The sequence below is a fragment of the Orcinus orca genome, chromosome 16, assembly GCF_937001465.1.
Source record: "Orcinus orca chromosome 16, mOrcOrc1.1, whole genome shotgun sequence".
Lineage (NCBI taxonomy): Eukaryota > Metazoa > Chordata > Mammalia > Artiodactyla > Delphinidae > Orcinus > Orcinus orca.
This window is the reverse complement of record NC_064574.1, coordinates 53,409,851-53,428,633: the sequence shown is the minus strand read 5'-3', so window position 1 is coordinate 53,428,633 and position 18,783 is coordinate 53,409,851. Positions and strand designations below refer to the sequence as shown.

General features: G+C 50.1%; 1 protein-coding gene across 3 annotated transcripts; it reads left to right on the top strand.

Moving 5' to 3' along the window:
* Positions 1-1,676: 1,676 nt before the first annotated feature.
* On the top strand, positions 1,677-12,428 carry SEPTIN12 (septin 12). Of its 3 annotated transcripts, XM_049699939.1 has the most exons (10): positions 1,677-1,740; positions 2,109-2,275; positions 4,701-4,826; positions 4,905-4,986; positions 6,596-6,733; positions 6,870-6,987; positions 7,084-7,179; positions 11,150-11,246; positions 11,884-11,935; positions 12,019-12,428. In XM_049699939.1, exons 2-10 carry the CDS (start codon positions 2,113-2,115, stop codon positions 12,236-12,238), a joined length of 1,092 nt encoding a protein of 363 aa, XP_049555896.1. In that variant the 5' UTR covers positions 1,677-1,740; positions 2,109-2,112; the 3' UTR covers positions 12,239-12,428. The 3 variants fall into 3 exon arrangements, with proteins under 3 accessions (XP_049555896.1, XP_049555895.1, XP_049555897.1); XM_049699938.1 differs by having other exon boundaries at positions 6,870-7,179; XM_049699940.1 differs by lacking the exon at positions 1,677-1,740 and having other exon boundaries at positions 2,246-2,275; positions 4,674-4,826; positions 6,870-7,179.
* The last annotated feature ends 6,355 nt before the right edge of the window (positions 12,429-18,783 follow it).

The following is an 18,783-nucleotide window of genomic DNA, read 5'->3' as shown; positions in this document are numbered from 1 at the left end:
TCTTCCCCCCAGGTTTCCAGATCCTACATCACTCACACGTGACACCTCTCCTGGAGAAAGTGTTTTCTGGGCATAGAGGCTTATTTCCTTAGGAGACATTCCCAGAGACGGAATCTCCTCTTGTGCAAGGTGGGTCTCCGTGTCAGCAGCGCTGTTTGGTCATCCGCACAGAACGTTCTCATCTGCGTTGATGAGGAGGCCAGCCTTGCCATGTCCCTCAAGAGCTGTGGCGTAGCTTGAGAGAGTTCTCCAGCAGGAATGGCACACGTTCAGGGCAGTCTCTGCCCAGGGTCCTGCCCAGCCCCACTCCTGGCCTCCAAGCCTGGAAAGTGAAGTTTAAGCCTCTGTCTTCAGATGTGTAGAAAGTGGGGGAGCAGAAGGGCATGGGCAGGGAGGGACAGAGGCTGCTGGGGCTCAGGACAGTTGAGCTGAGCAGATCGGGCAGAGTTGCTGAGTCCTGGTGGGCAGAGTGGGGGCAGCAAACCACCACCTACTTTTGTAAATAGTCTGATACGCAGCCACTCCCGTCCATCTACTTTTGGTTGCTTTCCCAGTGCAACGGCAGAACCGAAGAGTAGTTTCAACAGAGATCTTATGATTAGCAAAACTTAAAATCTATACTATCTGGCCTTTTACAGAAAACATTTGCCAACATCTGAAACAGAGGATTGCTTAGGGCTTGCAAACTCAGGTGCCAGGAAACAGGTGAGAACGAAATAACTGAGATGAACTTGGTATAGGAAACATCTTATTAGGGAGACATTAGGGAGGGGTGAGGGCTATGGCAAACTGGAGAGCACGTAGCCCATCTAAAGGGGGCAGCTAGGGAGTTCCCGGGTGGTCCAGTGGTTAGGACTTGGCGCTTTCACTGCCAGGGCCCGGGGTTCAGTCCCTGGTCAGCAAACTAAGATCCTGCAAGCTGTGTGACGTGGCCAAAAAATAAATTTAAGAAAAAGAAAAGAGGGCAGCTTGTGTCAGCTGTAGGCTGGACCCAGAGTTGCCAAGGCTTATAATCTCTGAGATACACCAGAAATCTAGCGGTTTGTGTGAACAAGAAAAGAGGCTGCAGAGGGTGAGCATGTGGACACAGATCCCAGCCCTGCCACTTCCTCACTGTGTGACCTTGAACCACTTTCACTCACTGGACTCTGATCTGTAAACTGAGGGGTAGTAGCTGCACTTACTTCACAGGACTCTGATGATTATTAACAAGTTAACATCCTAGGGCTCCTAAAACAGTCTTCTGCACGACAAAACTCTGGCTATATTGGCAGTTTAAAACACTACGATGCCAACAATGGACAGACCGAAGAAAACACATGGATGTTGTACTTTCTGGCCATGGGTCACAGGTTTGCTTCCCCAACAGAGTGGTTAAGGGGCATGAACTTGGAAGCAGAGGGACTGGCTGCTGCCCAGAGCTGCCGCTTAACCAGCTAAGTGACCTTGGGCAAAGGTGCTTCCCCGGGGCGGGGGCAGGGGGTTCCCGTCTATAGATCTAGGCCGGGGTCATTGTGAGGGTTATAGGGCAGTGACCCGAAAGGGCCTGGTGGAGTAGCTTACCTGTCCCTGTTCTCAGCCCCCTGTTGCAGAGGAGCCCCCAGGTAGGGTCACAAGAAGGGGGTGGAGCTCAGGTTCTTCAGTTAACTGTCACCCTCTCCCCTCCCCCTCAGCACATAACCAGGGTCTGCCAGGACAGGGCAGCCCCCCAAGGCTCCCACAGGGATCCAAGGCCACCAGGTGCCACATGAGGCTGCTTCTCTCCCTCTCTGTCCCCCATGGGTCCAGCCCCTGAGTTTTGCCAGGCCGGCCACACTCTACTGCGGGAGAGTCTGAGTGGGGAGAGACAGATCCCTGGGGCTGGTGCATATCAGAAAGCGGGTTCAGTCTCCCCTGAGAGGCAGCTCCCCCAGGCACCCCTCGACAAACCCCGTGGGCAGTGGGGACTTGGGGGATGCATAGGTGAGGGGGCATGAAATATGGGAGTGCCTGGGAGCAGATCTCAAGAGTCAGGGTTCAGAAATGAGAACTCGGGTGGTCCCCCTCTGGAGCCCCAGCGACTCCCTTCTCCCCACCCCACCCGGATGACAGGCATCGTTGTTCCTCAGCCCCATGGACCCCCTGAGGCAGTCCCCCTCCCGCAGCTCGTCACGGGCCTCCAGCCCGAGGACCCTACCCAACGAGATGCTTGGTTACGTGGGCATCGAGGCCGTGCTGGACCAACTGAAGATCAAGGCCATGAAGATGGGGTTTGAGTTCAACATCATGGTCGTTGGTGAGTGAGGGGCCTCGGGCTCACAGGAGGACAGATGAATGGACGCCACCCTGTGGGCCTGGACCTATCGCCTCTCGGAGCCTCAGCCTCCCCATCTGTAAAGTGGGCCTGATAGTCGTACCTCACAAGAGTGTTGTAGGTGGAAATCTGGGAAACACTGAATTGTGAAAAGACAAAAATCACCGTGAAGCCCCAACCAAACGCAAACAAAGCAATAAAAGGGGAGGCCATGTGTGGCAGGAAGTAGGGAACACCAGACTCATCCTGGTCCCAGGCCTTAGCAACCCCCAGTGTGTGACCTGGGACAGGGCCTTTGACCCCTCGCTGCCTCAGTTTCCTCATCTGGCTTAGCACAGTGCCTGGCATCTAGGAAGTTCCCCGTGGGTCAGTTTTATCTGGAATTGCATTTTTATATATGCAAAATTAATGTTGTAGGTCAAAAACTACACTTCTCACAAAATAAACTGGATATAATGGAACATAAAATGTCAGAGTGTGTAGCACCAACTAAGGGCATTATTCTAAGGTGGGGGTACCCAACAGAAATGTCATAGAAGGGGACTTCCCTGGCAGTCCAGTGGTTAAGACTCTGCACTTCCACTTCTAGAGGCCCGAGTTCAATCCCTGGTCAGGGAACTAGGATCCCACATGCCACGTAGCGTGGCCAAAAAAAAAAAGAAAAGAAATGTCATAGGAGCCACATAATTTTAAATTCCCTAGTAGCTTCCTTTAGAAAAGTAAAGAGAAACAGGACAACTTACTTTTAATCGTCTTTTTTACTTAAACCAATACATTCCAAAAATACTATCATCTCGACATGTAATCCATATAAAACATTATTCATGAGATCATTTACGTTGTTTTTGTCATAACAAGTCTGCAAAATATGGTTTATTCTTTTACACCAACAGCACATCTCAGTTCAGATTGGTGTATGGCCATACTGCCAGTGGCAATAGCCAGGTGTGGCTCCCATATTGGATAGCAGAGCCCAAAGGACAATTTCAGTTCTTTTTTAATTTTTTTAAATTTATTTATTTTTGGCCACATTGGGTCCTCATTGCTGCGTGTGGGCTTTCTCTCTGGTTGCGGTGAGCAGGGGCTACTCTTCACTAAGGTGCGCAGGCTTCTCATTGCGGTGGCTTCTCTTTGTTGTGGAGCATGGACTCTAGGCACATGGGCTTCAGTTGTTGTGGCTCGCGGGCTCTAGAGCGCAGGCTCAGTAGTTATGGCGCACTGGCTTAGTTGCTCTGCGGCAGGTGGGATCTTCCCAGATCAGGGCTCGAAACCGTGTTGCCTGCATTGGCAGGCGGATTCTTAACCACTGCACCACCAGGGAAGTCCCAGTTTCAGTTTTAGACACAAAAGTGTGTCCTGCCCTGTGATGTAGGATGTTTACTACTACAGGGCGTGGTCGGCGGAGTTTGAGAAGCCTGCACAGCAGGGAGAATGGACCATCTACAAGCTCAGGCAGCATAGGGGAATCTCACTAAAAGAAGCCAGACATGAAAGAGCACGTGCTGTGTGATTCCCCAAGTAGAGGGCGGGCAGCGCTGCTCCCTACCGATGATGTCAGGAGAGTGGGTGTCCCTGGAGCTGTGTTAACAGTTACTGCGAGGAGGCAGGAGTGGTCTTGGGCGGAGCTGTGTGTTCTGTCTCTTTATCTGGTGCTGCATACATGGGTGGTTTAATTTGTAAAAATGCATTGACCTGCCCATCAACAGATGAATGGATAAACACAGTGTGGTCTATCCATCTGATGGAATATTATTTAGCCATGAAAAAGTATGAAGTTCTAGCACATGCAACAGTGTGGCTGACCCTTGAAAGCATTATGCTGAGTGGGAGCAGCCAGATACAAAAGGACAGTTATTGCAAGATTCCATTTATATGAAATGTCCAGGGAATTCCCCAGAGGTCCAGTAGTTAGGACTTGGCACTTTCACTGCCCAGGGCCTGGGTTCCATCTCTGGCTGGGGAACTAAGATCCCATAAGCCAAGTGCCGCTGCCAAAAAGAAAAAAGAAATATCCAGAATAGGCAAATCCATAGATAGAAAGCAGATTAGTGGTTGCCAGGGGTTGGGGGGAGGGGGAATGGGGACTGAGTGCCTAATGGATATAGAGTTTCTTGCTGGGGTGATGAAAATGTTTTGGAGCTAGATAGGGGTAGTGGTTGCACAACACTGCATGTACCCAATGCCACTGAATTGTACACTTTCAATGGTTAATGTTAATTTTTTATTATATGAATTTTGCCTCAGTAAAAAATGGGGGAAGGCATTGAACTGGAGACTTATGATAATACATGCTTTTCTGTATTTGTTATACTTAGAAAACAGTTTACTTTCCAAAACCATTTATTTAAGAATTTCAGAAACATGCCTAACGCATCCACAGTTGTTGCTGCCGTGTGATTACTCACAGGACAGAGCGGGCTGGGCAAGTCCACCATGGTGAACACACTCTTCAAGTCCAAGATGTGGAAGTCCACCATGCCGGGCCTGGGGGTGCCCACACCCCAGACGCTGCAGCTGCAGTCTGTGACCCACGGTGAGTGAGCACCCCCTCACCCCACCCCCACCCCACCCACCCAGGCCCACTCCCAGCCCCTCTGCTCTCCCCCTACAGTCATCGAGGAGAGCGGCGTGAAGCTTAAGCTGACAGTGACTGACACACCCGGCTTCGGGGACCAGATCAACAACGACAAGTGGTGGGTCCTGGCGGGGAGGTGGGAAGGGCAGAGCCCTGGCTGCCCCTGCCCCTGCCCCTCCAGTCTGTGGGAAACATCCAGGCCTGGAGCCACCTGGCTGTGGCATCTTTGAGGCTCAGTTTATTCGTCTGTACAGTGGGTGTGTGCAACTCTCCCCCCAAGATCAAAGGAGTCAAGTATGTAAAGGTCTTAGCTTGCTGCCTGGAAGCACTCGATAGAGGCTATGGTATGGCAGGGGGATAGAAGCCCACACTCCAGAGTCAGGAACCCTGGGTTTGACCACTTCCCAGCTGTATAACCTGGGCCTGGCCACGCAAGCTCTCTGAGCCTCCTCTTCCTTCTTCGTAACTTGGGGGTGACGACATCCCCTTTGCAGAGTTGTTCTAGGCTCTCAAGGAGATGAAACACAAACACACACACACACACACACACACACACACAATCGGGACTGGCTGCACAACTTGTGGGGGCCTTTATTCAAAAATTACTAAGGGGCTTCCCTGGTGGCGCAGTGGTTGAGAGTCCGCCTGCCGATGCAGGGAACACGGGTTTGCGCCCCGGTCCGGGAAGATCCCACATGCCGCAGAGCGGCTGGGCCCGTGAGCCATGGCCGCTGAGCCTGCGCGCGTCCGGAGCCTGTGCTCCGCAATGGGAGAGGCCACAACAGTGAGAGGCCCGCGTACCGCAAAAAAAAAAAAAAAATTACTGAGAATTGTAAGACCACACCCGCAGAGCATTCAGCCCTGCGTGGGCCCTTCTTGGTTCAGAGCCCTGGGTGCCGGCTCCATCCACACTCCCATGAAGCCAGCCCTGCACACAGCACCTCACCGAGCACTTAGTATGTGCAAGCTCTGTTCTACACACAGGGATACAGCAATGAACAGAACTGATGAACATCTTTGTCTGCATGAAATGTATATTGTCATGGGTGTGGGGAGGCAAACAGTGAACAAAATTAATCAGTTTTGTGGAGGGTGAACCTGAACTCTTTATCATCGACACAGGACACTTTCTGGGAGTGAAAGGGGGATGGAGCTGTAGTTGGTGGGGGAGTGCAGTTTTAAGCAGAGTGATCAAGGCAGAGGGTGGCAGGTGCAAAAGCCTTGAAGTGGGGGTGGGGTGGGAGGGGAGGCAGAGCTCAGCAGTGGGATGGGGTAGGGACTTGTAGGGCAACATAAGGACTTTGGCTTTTCTTTGACCACTGGAGGCTGAGCAGAAAAAGGATCTTTTTGGCCGCTGTGTTGACAATAGCCCTGTGGGGGGAAGGGACCCTGGCAACAATTGGGAGAGAGTCCCTGGTGGTTTGAACCAGGCTGCGGCAATTTCTCTCCTTTAATGCTCACTCCTCCCCTACAAAGTAGGTGCTCTCTTACTGTCCCCATTTTACGGAAGAGGAAGCTGAGGAAGAGGAAGCAGGGGTCTCTCTGAAGATGCAGGGGTGTCGGGGGTTGGTACTTGGGTGATCAAGGGCCTCAGGTTGTGTGGGACTGAAATTCCTGTGTCCCAGGCAAACGGGGCGATTGGTCATCCTAAGGGGAGAGCACTCAGAGGACCTAGGTTGAGGGGGGCTCCTGGCGAGGTTCTGAGGCTGAGCCATCTCCCACCCCAGCTGGGACCCCATCCTGGGCTACATCAATGAGCAGTACGAGCACTACCTGCAGGAGGAGATCCTCATTACCCGGCAGCGACACATCCCCGACACCCGAGTGCACTGCTGCGTGTACTTCGTGCCACCCACCGGGCACTGGTGAGGTGGCTGAGCCGGTGGGCAGAGGGCCACCTGCGTGGGGAGGAGAAGAAGAGGAGGAGGAACCCCCGGGGTGGGCTGCGGGCTGGCACCCACTCATCGTATGCTCACGGCCATCGCTGCCCCGCCTGAGCAGGCTGCGGCCCCTGGACATTGAGTTCCTGCGGCGGCTCTGCCGGACTGTGAACGTGGTGCCTGTGATCGCCCGGGCCGACAGCCTGACCATTGAGGAGCGAGAGGCCTTCAGGCACAGGGTAATCTGGGCACCTGGGACAAGTCTGGGGTCAGTGGGGGTGTGGAGTGGGGGAGAATGCACAGATGGGCTGAGGTCATCTGTGTGTGGTCCCCAGATCCAGGAAAACCTGAAGACTCACGGCATAGAGGTGTATCCACAGCAGTGCTTCGATGAGGACATCAATGACAAGATCCTCAATAGCAAGATCCGGGTAGGAGGCCATGGGAGGTGGGGAGGCTGGTGGGACCAAGGCTGGGTGATGTGCTTCCCACTCATCCTTTCCATCTGAAGATTCGTCTCTCTCTGCAACTTGGGGAAAGTTCATATATTTCTAGCAGGTATGAATCTCCACTCATCCACAAACTCAAGGTGAGCAAGAAATAGGTCATATCAACAACCCCCAGAATGGGAGAAAATGTTTGCAAATGATATATCTGATAAGGGACTTGTATCCTGAATATATAAAGAACTCTTACAAATCAACAATAAAAGTCAAGTACCCCAAGTTAAAAATGGGCAAAGGATTTGAATAGACATTTCCCCAAAGAATTTATACCAATGGCCACTAAGCATATGAAAAATTGTTCAACATCATCAGTCATGAGGGAAATGCAAATCAAAACCACAATAAGATACCACCTCACACCCACTAGGGTAGTTAGTATCAAAATGACACACAATGACAAGTGTTAGTAAGGATGTGGAGAAATTGGAACTTTCACACACTTCTTGTGGAAGTATCAAATGGTGTAGCAATTTTGGAAAACAGTCTGGCAATTCTTCAAGGTTGAACACTAAGTTACTATATGACCCAACAATTCCACTCCCCAAAGAAATGAAAACCTATGTTGACATAAAAACTCATACACAAATGTTCATAGTAGAATTATTTGTAATAGCCAAAAAGTGGAAACATTCCAAATGTCCATTAACTTGTGAATGGATAAACAAATGTGGTCTATCCATACAAGGGAATATTACTTAGCCATAAAAGGAATAAAGTTCTGATAGATCCTACCCTAACCCTAACCCAATGTGGATAAACCTTGAAAATGTGATGCTAAGTGAAAGGAGCCAGACACAAAAGGCCAAATATTATACGATTCCATTACATGAAATGTCCAGAATAGGCAAATCTATAGAGATAGAAAATAGACTTGTGGTTGCCAGGGGCCGGGAGGTTTAGGGGAAAATGGGGAGTGACTGCTAAAGGGTACGGGCTTTCATTTTGGGGTGATGAAAGTGCTCTGGAGTTAGATTTTGGTGATGGTTGCACAACTTGTGAGAATACTGGAAACTACTGAACCGTACCTCTAAAAGGGCAAATTTTGTGGTATGTAAATTATACTCAGTAAAGTTGAAGAAAGAGAGAGAGAGGAAGGAAGGAAAGGGAGGGAGGGAGGGAGGAAGGGAGAAAGAAAGAAAGAAAGAAAGAAAGGGGGAGGGGGAGAAAGAAAGGAAATAGCTCACATCTTCATTTTCTCTGAATCAACTGAATTTCACCTCCAAGCCCCCATCTTCCTGTCCTTGTGGTACATTCAATGTCAGTCTGTCTGGATCCTGCAAAGCACCTGGGTGAGGCCTGGGATTCTTCATCCATAGACACCTGGCCTCCACTCCCTCCCCCAGGGACCCTGCTAACCTACACAGCACTTTAGCTTGAATTAGAAAAAGGCAGTAGGGGCTTCCCTGGTGGCACAGTGGTTGAGAGTCCCCCTGCTGATGCAGGGGACACAGGTTTGTGCCCCGGTCCGGGAAGATCCCACATGCCGTGAAGCGGCTGGGCCCGTGAGCCATGGCTGCTAAGCCTGCGCGTCCGGAGCCTGTGCTCTGCAATGGGAGAGGCCACAACAGTGAGAGGCCCGCGTACCGCAAAAAAAAAAAGAAAAAGAAAAAAAGGCAGTAGCTTCCTTCACAGAAGGGAGCCTGCATGGGATTTCAGCCCTACACAGCCTCATGGTAAGTTACCTTTGTGCAGTGCACAAACTGCACATCTGTACATGGAAGCCCTGCTTCTTGTCTGGCATCCAGTTTCTCCACACATTCCCTCTTTCCGCTCCCCATTGGAGCAATGAACAGTATTTCCTGTGAAAGGTTCAAAGAGCCTTGACCTTCTGCTTTCTGTCCTGAGGCCAGCAAAGACAGCAGCCTGCTCACAGCTGGAACAGTACTGGGGGAAATAAAGGAGAATGTATTCAAATTAACCTCTCAATAAATCATCCAGATATATAACATCTATTGAGGGTCAAATATGGGCTGATGCATAATAAGTGTGCAAGAGACAGTTATTATTAGCATCAATTTATTCCCCATCACAACCTAATTCTTAGAAAAACAAACCTACATGCAGCACTTGCCTGTTTAATCTCCACTTCCTGCCACGAATAAGTAAACAACCAGAATTTACAACAGGGCTCAGCAAACTTTTTTTGTGAAGGGCCAGACTATGGTAAGTATTTTAGACTTTGTTGCAATTACTCAACTCTGCTGTAGTAGAATGAAAGCAACATAGACAAGAGTAAATGAATGGCAGGGGCGGTATGCCAACGAACTTGCCTGGTTTGGCCCAGGAACCATAGGTTGCCAGCCCCTGGTTTACAAAATTCTCTCTTTCTTTTTTTTTTTCTTTTTAATTTTTTGGCTGCGCCCCGTGGCCTGTGGGATCTTCCCCGACCAGGGATCGAACCCATGTCCCCTGTAGTGGAAGGGCGGAGTCTTAACCACTGGACAGCCAGGGAAGTCCTCTCTCTCTCTTTAAATTTCTTTTATTGAAGTATAGTTGATTTACAATGTTGTGTTAGTTTCTGGTATACAGCAAAGTGATTCAGTTTTATATATATAATGTATATGTATATATATATTTATATATACATGTTTATAAATATATATATGTATTCCTTTTCATATTCTTTTCCATTATGGTTTATTACAGGATTTTGAATACAGCTCCCTGTGCTATACAGTAGGACCTTGTTTTTTATCCAGTCTCTATATAGTAGTTTGTATCTGCTAATCCCAAACTCCCAGTCCATCCCTCCCCCACCCCACCCCCTTGGCAACCACAAATCTGTTCTCTGTGTCTGTGAATCTGTTTCTGTTTTGTAGATAGGTTCGTTTGTATCATATTTTAGATTCCCACATATAAGTGATATCATATAGTATTTGTCTTTCTCTTTCATTTTTTAATAACTTTATTTATTTTTGGCTGCATTGGGTCTCCATTGCTGTGTGCGGGCTTTCTCTACTTGCCGCGAGCGGGGGCTACTCTTGGTTGCGGTGCACGTGCTTCTCATTGCGGTGGCTTCTCTTGTTGGGGAGCACGGGCTCTAGGCACACAGGCTTAAGTAGTTGTGGCACACAGGCTCAGTAGTTGTGGCTCACGGGCTAAGAGCACAGGCTCAGTAGTTGTGGCGCACAGGCTTAGCTGCTCTGTGGCATGTGGGTTCTTCCTGGACCAGGGCTTGAACCCATGTCCTCTGCATTGGCAGGCGGATTCTTAACCACTGCGCCACCAGGGAAGTCCCTGTCTTTCTGTTTCTGATTTACTTCAACTAGTATGATAATCTCTAGGTCCATCCACGTTGCTGCAAGAGGCATTATTTCATTCTTTTTTATGGCTGTGTAATATTCCATTGTGTGTGTGTGTGTGTGTGTGTGTGTGTGTGTGTGTGTGTATATATGCCATATCTTCTTTATCCATTCAGCTGTCAATGGACATTTAGGTTATTTCCATGTCTTGGCTATTGTAAATAGTGCTGCTATGAACTAAGACGTGCATGTATCTTTTCGAATTATAGTACAAAATTATCTCTTAACCCTCATGTTAATGGTTGAAGGTGGTAAGAAATTGGGCATGAGCAGTATTATATCACTAATGTAGCTCTGAGTAACACTTGGTTTCCAAGACTTGTTCTGCTAACCCCTTCATTATGCTAAGCCCAAGATTATCCTTCCCAAACATTCACAGAGCCCTGCATCAGTATTGTCATGACTCCCATTTTACAGATGAGGAAACTGAGGCACACTGATTAGACTTTGTGTCTTCTGACTTCAGATATCTGTGCTCCTTCTATCACTTTCTCTCCCCACAAAGGACAGCATCCTGCAGGTTCCTATCTCAGTGTCTTCTCTCTCCACTTCCCGGGTGGGGCCAACCCTCCGATCTTGTCCCTTCCCTGCAGGAACGGATCCCCTTCGCTGTGGTTGGGGCTGACCAAGAGCACATTGTGAATGGGAGGTGTGTCCTGGGCCGGAAGACGAAGTGGGGCATCATTGAAGGTCAGTGCAGGGGCCCTGGCGAGGGCTCAGGGGAGAACATGTTGAAAAGCCCTGTTGCCTTTGGCATCCTTACACCCACCACAGAGCCCAGCACAGGAAACAGAGAGACCTGGGATCAAGTTCCTTTGTGCAGCTCAGAAGCCCCGGGCAAGTTCCCCGACACCCTGGGCCTCAGTTTCCTCACAGTCAAATGGGTATCATTGTAACATCAACCTCATAGGGTGGTTGGAGGGGGCAGAGCCTCTGCTTTGCGTGATACCTGGTACCCAGGAGGCACTCTATTCATTCACTAGAATTGATTGTGGGCCTACTATGTGCCACAGAGCTGACCAGACAAGGACAGGTGGGAAAAGCACAGTGAAGGAAATGTGGGATGGGAGGGGGTACCTGAGGGAGCAGAGGAAGGCCCTGCTGATTCAACAGCTGTTTATAGGAGCCACCTGTACCAGGGGCTGGGACACAGCCGTGAATGAATGAATGAACTAACAAATGGGAGGTGGGCTAACACAGGGAGACGTGGGGAAGGGCTGGCAGTGGCAGGGGGTGTGCAGCATATAGCAGGTGCTTACTCAGTGCTGGCCGAGGGTGGGGCGTGGAACAGAGCCTGCACTCAGGGGTTTGGTGCCGTATCTTGTAGTGGAGAACATGGCTCACTGTGAGTTCCCCCTCCTGAGAGACCTGCTCATCCGGTGAGTATGTGGGGAGCCCGAGGGGCTGCGGGGGCCCTGGAGGATGCCCTGGAAGTCCTGCTGACCTACCACCTATCTCCCAGCTCCCACCTCCAAGACCTGAAGGACATCACACACAACGTCCACTATGAGAACTACCGCATCTTCAGACTGAATGAAAGCCACGTGCTGCCCCGAGGGCCCGGCTGGGTGAACCTGGCCCCAGCCCCGGCCTCTGTCCCTGCCCCCGCTGGCCCCCAGGCCAACCCCGGCCCCTCAAAGGTCGGCGGGTGGGCCAAGGACAACTCAGATGAGGAATGCTGAGCACCGGCACATCCCGGGCCCGCGGGGCTCCCCAAGTCCTGGGCAGCCCCCTGACACACACCTGTGTACTAGAGCATGTATTAAAGGGTGGACATTGCTTTTTATGAAAAGCTGTGCTTTGAAAACAAAAGGTGTTTTGTAAATGACTTCTTTGAGCTATCCTCAAATAAAAGTATTGTTCTTTCTAAAATAGTGTGAGACTCTCAGGTCCTCAGGAGTCTTGAAGACCTGGGAGGGCCTGCCTTGGACGACCAGCCCCTTCTGCCCCAGAACCAGAGTCAAGTTCCAAATCATGCTCTGCTGTCCGTATCAGGCTCTGACGTCTGTCCCAAAGCCTCCCTCCTGCACGGGGCGTTGTAAACACTTAAAAACTCATCTTTGCCATCTTCCCCAAACTCTGTGCCCCTCACTCCTGCCTTCCCTTTTGCCCCACCCTGGCAGACCAGAATGGTGAGAAAACAATTCCAACTTTGGAGTCTGGCGAAGCTGATGTGAAAATCCCCGCCCTGCCATTGACCTTGTGCGATGTGACCTTGGGCGAGTCACTTACTCTTGTGGGCCTCAGTGTCCTCATCTGTAAAACTGGGCTGATACTATCGGTCCCACAGTGTTGTTGTGTGGACAAAACGGAGTGATTCATGGAATGTGCCTGCCACCCCTGGAGAAACAGCTCTCAGAGATGACAGGAACAGCAGAGACCACGGGTACAGGGCAGAGGCTGTGCCCACAGGGTGTGTGAGCACTTCCCAGGACTCTCTGGAACCCTCGAAAGGAAATGGACTTCATGGAAGCCCACATGGTACACCCAAGCTCCCCTAGGGCGCAGGCAGGCAGTGAGCATTCAGTAAGTGACCGTGGGGAGCAGCAGTGGTATCCCAGCTGCTGGCCTGCACGCTCCTGGTCACTGGGGCAATCTTTTTCTCGGGGGGTGGGTATTCCAAGGACAATTGGTCCTGCTCTCTGCTGATGACTTTACCTCCAGTTTTGGAAGCTCTTTTCATGCCCACAGTGATGCTGCAGCCCATGCTTGGCACAGACTCAGTTGTGTACCCAGTAACGGCCGTGCACAGATTTCTTCTGCATTTCCTGACCTGGGTCAGCTGGGTGAGGGTGAAGGCCTCAGCTGACACGTCTTGGGATTCCCCAGGCCCAGCAAGCACGGATTACAACTCCAGCTCTGCTGCTTTTTAACTGCAGGACTTTAGACAAGTCACCTGACATCCCAGAATCCACTTCCTCCTTTGGAAAACAGAGACAGCATCACCAACCTCCTACTTCAGGGTGTGTGAAGACAAGCCTGTTCACAGATGCCCAGGTCCCATAAGGAGCCATTTTACTGATTGTTTTGTTCCGTTTTGTAGGCACGGTGAGGGGCAGTGGCTTCTTTTATGTGGTGCACTAATCAGGTTCATGTCATAATGATACAGTCATCGTATTAACAATAGTGGGCATTTTTTAAAATGGGAATCACAAAATGAATTCCCATGTACCTGGTATAATAAGATATTCCCCCGATTTCACGGACGAGAATGTTCATAGCAGCTTAATTTATGATAGCCTATAACCAGAAACTGCAAATGTTGGGTGGCAGTGTAAGGTCAGATCTTAACAAACTGCACCGCGAAACAGAGGAAAGCTTCAAGTGAGCTTTATTAGGGAGCGCTCCCGGGCGAGGTTCACTGGCCCGACAGAAAGGGGGCCAGAGAAGTCGCACCCGGGCGAGGGTTGGGCGAGATTTTATAGGGGAAGAAGGGAAAGGGGTGTGGTGAATCTGGGAGGGCGCAGGGTATTCCTTATTTGGTGGTCTTTTCGGGTATCCTGGGGGACGGTTGGTCCCGCCCCTCGAAAGGCGGGAAGGCTGGGCTGGGTTCAAAGTCCCCAGGTCAGTTTCTGGAACTGGGTGGTCCGGAATGTCGCCAGGGCAGTTTCTGGAACTGGGTGGTCCGGAGAATTTCGTTCTGATGCAACCTGTGAATCTGATTGTGTTCCCCTGCCTCGGGCCAGTTGGCCTTACAGGCAGGAGAGTGGATAAGCTATGGCAGAGTCACACAATGGACCACTCCTGGGCAATGAAAATGAACCTACTACTGATAAACACAACAGCATGGGTGAGTTTCACAGACCTAATGGAGAGTGAAAGAAGCCAGCAAGCAAAGAGAATGCACCCTGTGGATGCCCTTTTACAGAGTTCAAGAACAGGAAAAATCAATTAAAGGTGATGGAAATAAGATTTGTGCTTTTGGGCAAGGGCTGGGAGTGCCGCTGGGGAGGGGCATGAGGGAGCCTTCAAAGAATTGAAAATGACCTATATTTTGATCTGGGCGAGGTTACACAGGTGTACAGCTTTGTAAGATTCTTTGAGCCATACCCTTCAGATTTGTGCACGTTACCGTAGCCATGTTATACTGCAAGTATAAAAATCTTAGATGGTGAAGAGAAATTTTAAAAAATTAAAATAGGAACAGTATACAACTAATAATGCCTGCTTAAAAATCAGTACTGCAGTTATTTAAAATTATTTATGAGAATATTTGCTAGGTTTCAATATTTCAAGAATGCAAATTCCCAATAATGGCTATTTTGTTGTTGTTGCTGTTGCTGTTAAAAATGCACATTAGGGGCTTCCCTGGTGGCGCAGTGCTGAAGAATCCACCTGCCAGTGCAGGGGACATGGGTTCCAGCCCTGGTCCGGGAAGATCCCACATGCCGCGGAGCAACTAAGCCCGTGTGCCACAACTACTGAAGCCCGTGCGCCTAGAGCCCGTGCTCCACAGCAAGAGAAGCCACCACAATGAGAAGCCCGCGCACCTCAACGAAGAGTAGCCCCCAGTCGTCGCAACTAGAGAAAGCCCGCACGCAGCAACGAAGACTTAATGCAGCCAAAAGTAAATAAATAAATAGGGGGGGGAAAAGCACATTAAGGGACTTCACTGATAGTCCAGTGGTTAAGACCCTATGCTCCCAATTCAGGGGACCCAGGTTCAATCCCTGGTCAGGGAACTAGATCCCGCATGCCGCAACTAAAAGCCCGCATGCCTACACTAAAGATCCCGCATGCTGCAACGAAGATCTTGCATGCGGCAACAAAGATCCTGTGTGCCGCAACTGAGACCCAGCACACACAAATAAATAAATATTAAAAAACAATCTCTGTGAGATTTATCCCTCCATCATTCTGTTGACCGACATTGAAATTGTTTTTAGGTTTTACCATTACAAAGAACACTGCTCTGAACAGAGAGGAAGTCTTTATTATTTACAAAATTAGCATATATTAAGCCTTTATTATGTGTCAGGCATTCTATTGCCTATTTAAATCACAACAGCGCCTATCCCAGGTGTTAGTATCCTCATTTTACTAAACTGTTATTCTTACCTTCTCCCTCCTTCACCCCAACCGAATCAGCCCCAGGGCCCTGTGGCTTCTGCTTTAGGAATCTGGGTCAGATCCCTGCTTCTATGACTACCACCATCACTAGTATTACCTCAACTTCGGGCCCCAGGAGCTTCCAGCTGTTCTCACTGCTCCTCTCTAGATCTGTACTCCACAAAGCTTCCTCTCCTGTCAGGACACTATCCTGCTTAAAACCCCAAACTCTATTGGTTTCCCCTTGCTCTTAGGATATAACCCTCAATCCTCACAGGAGCCTCCCAGGCCCTCCTGCTTGGTCTCACCTCTCCAGCCTCATCTCCCAAGCTTGGCCCCCTGCACCGGGGCCACAATGGTCTCCTTTCTGTCCCGCAAATGCACCCCGATCTCTTGGGCCTCAAGACCTTCACACCTGCGGTCCCTTCTGTGTGGACCCCTCTTACCCCATTCCTCAGGCTAACTCTAAGATACCTTCCTTCCTCTGCTCAACTGTCACATCCATCCTAAGAGAGACAGGTCCTCTCTTCTCTATCCGTTTGGCAGCATTCACCAAAGAGGTGACTAAACAATTATTTGTGCAATTATTTGTCCGCTGTATGCCTCTCTTTGCAGAATGTAAGTTCCATGAAAAAATGCACTTGTTCACCACCGCCGCCGAAACCCCAGCACCTAGCAGAGCTGGCAGATGTGATCGCTCATATGTGGCTTTAAAAAATATATGTATGAACGGATGAAAGGATTTTGAACGACTTAACGTCCCCCATTCACACATGTGGAAACTGAGGCTAAGAGCACGCAAGGGACTGGCCCGTGGCCTCGGCAACGACAAAGTCGCGGCCAGAGGCTTCTCCTCAGCCCCTCGGAAGGCCACCTCCAGGAGAGACCCTCAAGGTAACGTGACCCCGCCCCGCCCCAAGGGGTCCCCTGGGTATCTGCTAGTCAGGCGCGGCGCGCAACACGCTGGAAAAGTAGTCCGGCCGCTCCCCATTCCGGCGCCCGCGACTTCCGCTTCCGGCAGGCACAATCCTCGCGCGAGGCTTTGGGAAAGACGTGCGAGATGGCGGCGGTAGGTCCGTTCTTGGTCTCGGTCGCTGCGCGGCGGACGCTGTTCTTGGTTGTGCGCCGATTTCGGTGCGCTGGGGCTCCTTCCCGGGCGCGGAGGTTGAAACTCCGGGAAGGGAGGTGACTTGTGTGCGGCCGCAGTCTTTGGGGCAGAGGCGGGACTCGAATATGGGCTGCCTCCCCTTCCCGGGCTCTTTTCGCTGTGGCGTCACCGGGCGCGCTACAGAGCGAGTTCAACCAAAAGGACAGGGAGAGAGTCAAGTGTAGCCGACTGAATCAGGCCTTATGATGTGTGTGATATTATTACTGGCTAGAGTGGATTAACCCGGGACTTAGGAGCTGTAGTTCTGGAATCAAGAATTTGTGTTCCAGGGACTTCTCTGATGGCGCAGTGGTTAAGAATCCGCCTGCCATTGAAGGGGACACGGGTTTGATCCCTGGTCCGGGAAGATCCCACATGCCGCGGAGCGATTAAGCCCGTGCGGCACAACTACTGAGCCTGCGCTCTAGAGCCCGCGAGCTACAACTACTGAAGCCCGAGTGCCTGGAGCCCGAGCTCCGCAGTAAGAGAAGCCACTGCAATGAGAAGCCCACGCACTGCACCGAAGAGTAGCCCCTGCTCGCCGTAACTAGAGAAAGCCCGCGCGCAGCAGCAAAGACCCAAAGCAGCCAAAAATAAATAAATAAATTTATTTTTTTTAAAAATTGTGTTCCAATCCCATTGCTGTCACTTCCTAGCCATATGACCCCCCGTGGGTTCAATACCTAAAACTCTCAGAGATTCAGGGTTTCTTTTTTTTAAAACCTGTAAAGATACAGTACCTCTGGCCTTACTAAATTAAGAACAAACGGAGTGCGCATGCGTATTGTCTGGTGATCAGAAATTGATGGCCATTATTGATCAGGAAGAAGGCAGGACAAGGAACTGGGGTTAGAAGTTGTCGGGGTTTTGAGGAGGGAGGACTAGGCCTTGACATGGGAGGCCTTTATCTCACAGGCAGAGGGTAGGCAAAGGCACTTGGCCTCTCTTTTGCAGTCTCATTGTGGACAACTTCTGCCTTTGGAACCCCCAAAGGGCACTTCCTGCTTCTCCAGAGCACTCTTCTCTGTCAGGGATAGGGAGCCAGCTTACCCTGGAAGTGGTGGCAAAGATTCTTTTCTCGACCAGACTCTATTCAGGCTCCTTTGAACTCTCTTCTCAACTAGGCCCTGACTTTTGGGCTTCCATGTTCATCTCTGCATTGTTCACTTGTAGCCAGTTTAGCCAGAACCACCTGCCCCCACCCCAATTGGGTTCCTTATCCTCCCGCATTCCCCAGGTGATTGATGTCTGATCACCCTGGCCTTCCTAAAGCAAGAAACCCCTCTTAGCCTGATGCTTCCTTTTGTTAATTTTCCAATGCCTCCCCCAGCCCTGCACCTTGGCTATAAGTTCCCATCTTTCCTTGTTGTATTCAGAGTTGAACCTGATCTGTCTCCACTGCAAAATCCCACTGCAGTATAACAGGCAAGAACCTTTATATTCTATTACAGGTTAATCACTAAAGGGATGACGCCTATAAGCTTAAATTATCCATAATGGCCCATCTCTAGGAATCCTGCCTCCCAGGTAATTAGCATTAAGCTAAAATACCTTTGTTTAGCTCACAGGAAACATTCCTCACCAGACCCACCTGTGAATGACTGAAAGAAATTAACACATCCCCTCCGGAGGCTAGCCAGAACCAGGAAATTTTGACTTTACTCCCTCTCCTTTTAATATAAAAAGAAGTCTGAATTCTAACTCAGGCAAGGTGGTTCTTTGGGACCCGAGTCCACCATCATAGTCTGCCAGCTTTCTGAATAAAGGCGCTGTTCCTTGCCCCAACAACTCATCTCTTGATTTATTGGCCTGTTGTTCAACAAGCAGTACAAACTTGGACTCAGTAACCTCAGTGGTCCCTAACAAGTGCCATGAATAATTTTTTTCTTTAAAAGTGGTGAAAGAAACCCATTCCTCAGCTGTGCCTCTCTCTGTGTGTCTGTCTCTGTCTCTCACAGGCTGGCTCTCCTCTGTGTGGTTGGCTTCAGCCCACAGCAGATTTCTTGGAGGAAGCTGGACATTTTACCTCTA

What these genes read in the sequence shown, in the direction of transcription:
- SEPTIN12 (XM_049699938.1), top strand. Translation starts at nt 2,113, where the DNA reads ATGGACCCCCTGAGGCAGTCCCCCTCCCGCAGCTCGTCACGGGCCTCC. An exon ending in GCTGCAGTCTGTGACCCACG is followed by an intron (nt 4,827 to 4,904) that starts GTGAGTGAGCAC and finishes CTCCCCCTACAG; the next exon opens with TCATCGAGGAGAGCGGCGTG. An exon ending in CTGAGAGACCTGCTCATCCG is followed by an intron (nt 11,936 to 12,018) that starts GTGAGTATGTGG and finishes CCTATCTCCCAG; the next exon opens with CTCCCACCTCCAAGACCTGA.